Consider the following 5,312-nt stretch of genomic DNA (forward strand, 5'->3'; position numbering starts at 1 on the left):
AATTTTTGTTTAGAGAGAGACTCTATAGGTATGGCAGGGGGGGACCGAAGGTCACCTCCCCGCTCAGGCGGGGGTGGCGACGGCGGTACTATGGGAGATGAACGGAGGCGGTCGGGGATCGGTACGGGAGGTTCGAAAAAGGCTGGGGATGGTTCACCAAGCAGGCTTGGGGCGGCTCGGGGAAAAGGTAAAGCTCGGGACCCTGTCCGATCTGGTTCTGATGAAGGTGTCGAGGGTCGCTGGGAGATCAAAATGCGGGGTGCCGACCTTAGGGGGTCGCTACAATCTGCGCCGAGCAGATCGATTCCGACCAGATCTGGCAAGGCCAAGGCGGAGGGCTCTCCCCATAAGGTGTCTGGGGCGGATTCGCGTAACCCGGAAATGCGGGTGTCGGTCAATCCGGCATTCAGTCCGGCAAAATGATTGATGGAGATGGACAATTGCGAGCCTGTGGTTGAGGAACATAATGAGGAAATGTTCGATGTCGACGCTGCTTTGCCGAGACATTCTCGTTCACTCGCGATTAGCTCGGATGTAGCTGAATGGGGCAATGAAGTTCTGAACACGGGAGTGGGGGGGCCTGGGTCGCTGGCTTCTGCTATGGATGTCACCCGGGTGGACGCGATTGGCGAGCTCGGGGCGGGGGCTGAGTCCCCGGAGGTGAACATGGGGACTAGTTGCCCACCAGATGTTTGTGATAATGCTGGTTCTGGAAAATCCAGTGTCAGATGTGAGGTGCCGCGGGCGGCGAATCCTCCTATTGAACCTTTCTGTCCGGGGCGTATGGAGAACCCGTGGAGGAAACCGTAGCATATACCGGTTATTCGCCCAGAGGATATCAATGCTCTTGCTGAGGATGGTAACACGATTTATCTCAATTTGGGTCGAGTTAAGGCCAATATGGCCAAGCTTGAACAGGATGTGGTAGGAAAAATTTTGGGAAAGAAGGTTTCGTTTTCCTGTTGAAGTCTGAAATCCAACGGCAGTGGGGGGGCTTTGGTGAGTTCAAGCTCACTACCATGGGGTCATATTGCTTTATATGCATCTTCTCGTCTCGTGAGGCGCGTGATGCGGTCCTTAGCGGAGGACCCTGGTTCATTGGTGGTAACCTGGTCGGTCTTGATAGGTGGACGCCGGGCTTCTCCCCGACATCTATGGAGGGGCTATCTTCCCCTATTTGGGTACGGCTGCCCAACCTCCCGCTTCATTTCTTGGATGAGTGTAACATCTCCAGGATTGCCTCGCGTCTGGGGACGCCCCTTTGGATTGATGCTCAGACTGGTTCTTGGGGGAGGCGGGAGTACGCTCGGGTGTGCATTCGTATGAATCTGGCCAAGCAGCTGATGGCCGATATTTGTATTAATGGCCTGAATGGGCGATTCTATCATAAGGTTGAGTATGAAGGAATTGGTTTATTATGTTATGGATGTGGGCGGATTGGTCACCGTAGGGATGTCTGCCCGTTGCGTGCTCCGGAGCCCAGTAGCCATGCCAAGGTGCGGTCGGGTGATCGTGCCCCCCTCACTAAGGGGGCGGAGGACGGAGCTGCCCCAGCTAAGGTGGATCATTCGGGCCTGAATTCTTCGGCTCCTTATGTGCAGGATGGTTCTGCTGGTCTTTATGGGTCGAACGCTTTGGGGATGGATGGCTCCCTGGGCGTTGAAGAAAACCTAGGGGTGGCATCTAAACCCCCCAATGCCTCTGCTCCCCGGAATTTCCCGACTGATGCTTTTGTCCTGAAATCTGTAAGGGGGGCCACCTCTTCTGAGGTTGATGAGTTCGTTGGGCTGTGGATCCAGGTCCCCCCTCGCCGTCGTCGGAAAGATACTCCTTTGATGCGTAGTAACAGTAATACAGCCAATAAACAGCTGGGGAAACCTCTGAAGTAGGTAGATTTCAGCAAAGTTAAGGTTCCTCCCAACTTGATTAAGTCTACCCTTCGACAGGCCAGGACGGGGGCGTTTCAGCCCTTCATTACTGCTGCTGGGGCAGGGCTTGTGGTGCCGTTGAATAATAGTTTTGATGCCGGTATGGAGTTCTGTCTGGGTAGGTCCGATGGGGAACTCCCACGCAAGCGGAAGAAAGCCTTGGGCGATTAGTCTGGCGGCGGGGACGCCTCCCCTTTAGTTTGTCAATGACTTCCATCATCTTCTGGAATTGTCGGGGGGCCCGGAAGAAGCAGACAGGGCACTTCCTCCGCAACATCGTGTGCAGCAATAAGGTAATGTTTGTTGGTTTAGTGGAAACGATGGTTGAGGATATGTCCAGAAAGGATGTGGATGCTCTTATTGGCCCTTGTTGGGACTTTGTTCATTTCCATGCTAGTGGGAGATCGGGCGGTTTGCTTGCGTTGTGGAGGAATGATAAAATTCAGTTTGAGATGGTTAGGATGTTCGATCAGGCGCTGGTGGGGCACTTGGTGTTCCCTACCAGTGAGAAGTGGTGTCTGGCGGTTGTGTACGCCGGCAAGGATTATCACACTAGACGGGGCTTATGGGAAGTCCTGAGCTCGTGTATTGATGATGAACTCCCGGTGATTGTGGGCGGGGATTTCAACTATTGTTTGGATCAATGTGAGAAGAAGGGAGGCAGAAGATTTGGCTTTCCTGTTGGCGCTCAAGAGATGGCGGCCTTTCTGATTGATAATGACCTTCATGACTTGGGGTTCATTGGCCCGAACTATACTTGGTCGAACAACAAGACTGGGAATAGTAAAATCTGGGTGCGACTCGATCGGGTTCTGATGAACTCCGTTGACATTCAGCTGGCTCCTTTGGCTTTGGTTCGGCATATGCTCCGCGTTGTGTCGGACCATTGCCCCCTGCTGTTGAGATTGGCATGTGTCACTCCGAGTTCTGGTTGTCGCAGGATCCGTTTTGAAGATACGTGGCGAACTTACCCTGCTACGTGGAAGCTGGTACAGAAGCTGTGGACGAAGAATGATTTTGGTCGGCCGGATGAGGTGCTCAACCGTAAGTGTTCGAGAACGCTGCGTGGGCTTTTCTTTTGTAGCCGGAATCGCATGAAGGAGCTGGATGAGTTAAAGGTGTCGCTTGAGGCTCGGATCGGCGAACTCCAGCTCTTGGAATGCACCCCAGAGGGGCTTAGCCCTGTGCAGGATGTTGAATTGCGGCGGGCGGCTGCTGAACTCAACTCTACCCTGGCTAGGTTGGCGATGCGGTGGAGACAACGTGCTAAGGCCCGCTGGATCGAGGAGGGTGACTCCAATTCCCATTTCTTCCACGCATTTGCGTCGACGCGGCGGTGAGGGAACTGTATTCTGGAGATTCAGCGCAGTGATGGGGAACGCACGTCTGAGCAGAACTGTATCCAAGAGGAGTTTATGGACTTGTTTCGGCTCAAGTGGAAAGACAGAGTGGTCAGGCTGGATAATTGGCCTCTGTTCCAGCAGAATGAGGTTGTTCCGGAGTATCTTCGCAGGGAGCTGGAGGTTGATGTCTCGGATTTGGAGGTCCGAAATGCTATTTTCAGCATGGGTAACAACCGCGCCCCGGGGATGGACGGTATTACTGTTTCCTTTCTCAAATTCTACTGGGATATTATTAAATGCGACATTACTCGTGCTATCCTCCATTTTTTCTGCTCTAATTCTATGTGTGAAAGCTAGAAGGACACCTTGGTCGTTCTGCTGCCCAAGTCGACAAATGCGGACACTCCGTCAAAATTTCGACCCATCAGCTTGTGCCAATCCTTCTATAAGGTTGTGGCTAAGATCCTTATCAACAGAATTAAGCCTGTGCTTGGCAACATTATTAGCGAAGAACAGGGTGCCTTTGTTCCGGGGAGATCCATCTCTAGCCATGGGCTCGTTGCGCAGGAGATGATGTGAAAATTCCAACACTCGTTTCAACGTGCGGGTATGATGGCGCTGAAGATCGACATGACCCAGGCGTATGACTGCCTGGCTTGGGAGACGCTGCAGCAGGTGTTGTTTCGATTTGGGTTCCCTGACCGCATTATTCAGTGGATCATGATGTGCATTGTGCGGCCTCGTTTTTTGCTGGTGATTAACGGCACTCGGTCTCCTTGGATTCAGGCTTTGAGCGGGCTCCGGCAGGGGTGCCCGTTGTCCCCTTACCTTGGGCGTTCAGGCAACGTGGTGATCATTTGGGAATCCGCATTGTCCCCAATGCCGAGAAAATTTCGCACCTGCTGTATGCGGACGATATCCTGGTGTTCGCGGAGGCTTCCAGGCATAATGTTGCCCGTATTATGAATATCCTTGGGGATTACGGTGGCTGGACAGGGCAGTGCGTTAACAAGGATAAATCGGCGATCCTTTTTAACAAACGCTGCCCCAAGTGGAAACAGCGGATGATTGCCAGGGCGGTGGGTTACCGCCGTGTGGACCATTTCGACTATTTGGGGATTCCGCTGGTTATGCGAAAACTGTAGGTGGCGGATTTTGCTAAGGTTGTTCGGAGTGCACATGACAAGACGAATATTTGGGGGAAAAAGCACCTTTCGTATGCAGGTCGTGCTCTGTTGATTCGCTCCGCACTGCTTATTATCCCTGCGTACCTTCTAGCGCATACGGAGGTGCCGAGTGGTGTGCTCAACTCTATCGAGAAGCTCGGACTGAGGTTTCTTTGGCAGAAGGACTCCAATAGTAAGGGCATGCACTATATGGGATGGAGTGAACTCTGCTTATCGCGTGACCAGGGGGGATCGGTTTCCATGATTTATCAGTTTGGCGTGGCCCCCTTCGTGCTCGGCTTGCCTGGACGGTTATCAACGAGCCTAATACTCTTCTTCACAAGGTCGTGACTACCAAGTACGGCCCTGACCTCTGGCAGCTTTCTCAGACCCCCAGGTGCTCCTCTCCTTAGAGAATCATCCGGGAGGGGGCCGATGCTCTGTCGTCAATTCTTCGATGGCGTATCGAGGATGGTCGTCGCATTAGAATTCTCCAGGATTGCTGGATTCTGGACCGTAAGATTGAAGGGTGGCCAACGTTTGTCAATGTGGAGGAGGTGGATGATGCTCGTGTCTGCAACCTTTTGACGGATTCGTTGGAGTGGAATGTGGAAATGGTGATTCGCTGTTTTGGCCCAATTATGGCGCAACGCATCTTGGAGATTTACACGAATTCTGGGGAGGGGTCTGATACACCGGAGCTCACTAAGTCTTGTTTCGGCTCGTCGCTCTCGGCGGTAGCGTATCGGTGCAAAGTTCAGGGACCTGGCTGCGACTTTGGCTAGCTGCACAAGCTGAAGTTACACCCGCGCGAGAATTTTCATTGGTGGCGGCTTCTTCGGAATGCTATTCCCAACAATGTGTGGCTTTGCCGG

At 53.0% G+C, this 5,312-nt stretch overlaps 1 protein-coding gene across 1 annotated transcript; it reads left to right on the forward strand.

Annotated features, from left to right (window-relative positions):
* Window positions 1-2,134: 2,134 nt before the first annotated feature.
* LOC110104278 lies at window positions 2,135-3,268 on the forward strand. Its single transcript, XM_020833303.1, has one exon. The coding sequence runs from the start codon at window positions 2,135-2,137 to the stop codon at window positions 3,266-3,268; it is 1,134 nt and encodes a 377-aa protein (XP_020688962.1).
* The last annotated feature ends 2,044 nt before the right edge of the window (window positions 3,269-5,312 follow it).

This window comes from Dendrobium catenatum, unplaced genomic scaffold (genome assembly GCF_001605985.2).
Source record: "Dendrobium catenatum unplaced genomic scaffold, ASM160598v2 fragScaff_scaffold_1369, whole genome shotgun sequence".
Classification (NCBI taxonomy): domain Eukaryota; kingdom Viridiplantae; phylum Streptophyta; class Magnoliopsida; order Asparagales; family Orchidaceae; genus Dendrobium; species Dendrobium catenatum.

What these genes read in the sequence shown, in the direction of transcription:
- LOC110104278 (XM_020833303.1), top strand. Translation starts at nt 2,135, where the DNA reads ATGACTTCCATCATCTTCTGGAATTGTCGGGGGGCCCGGAAGAAGCAG.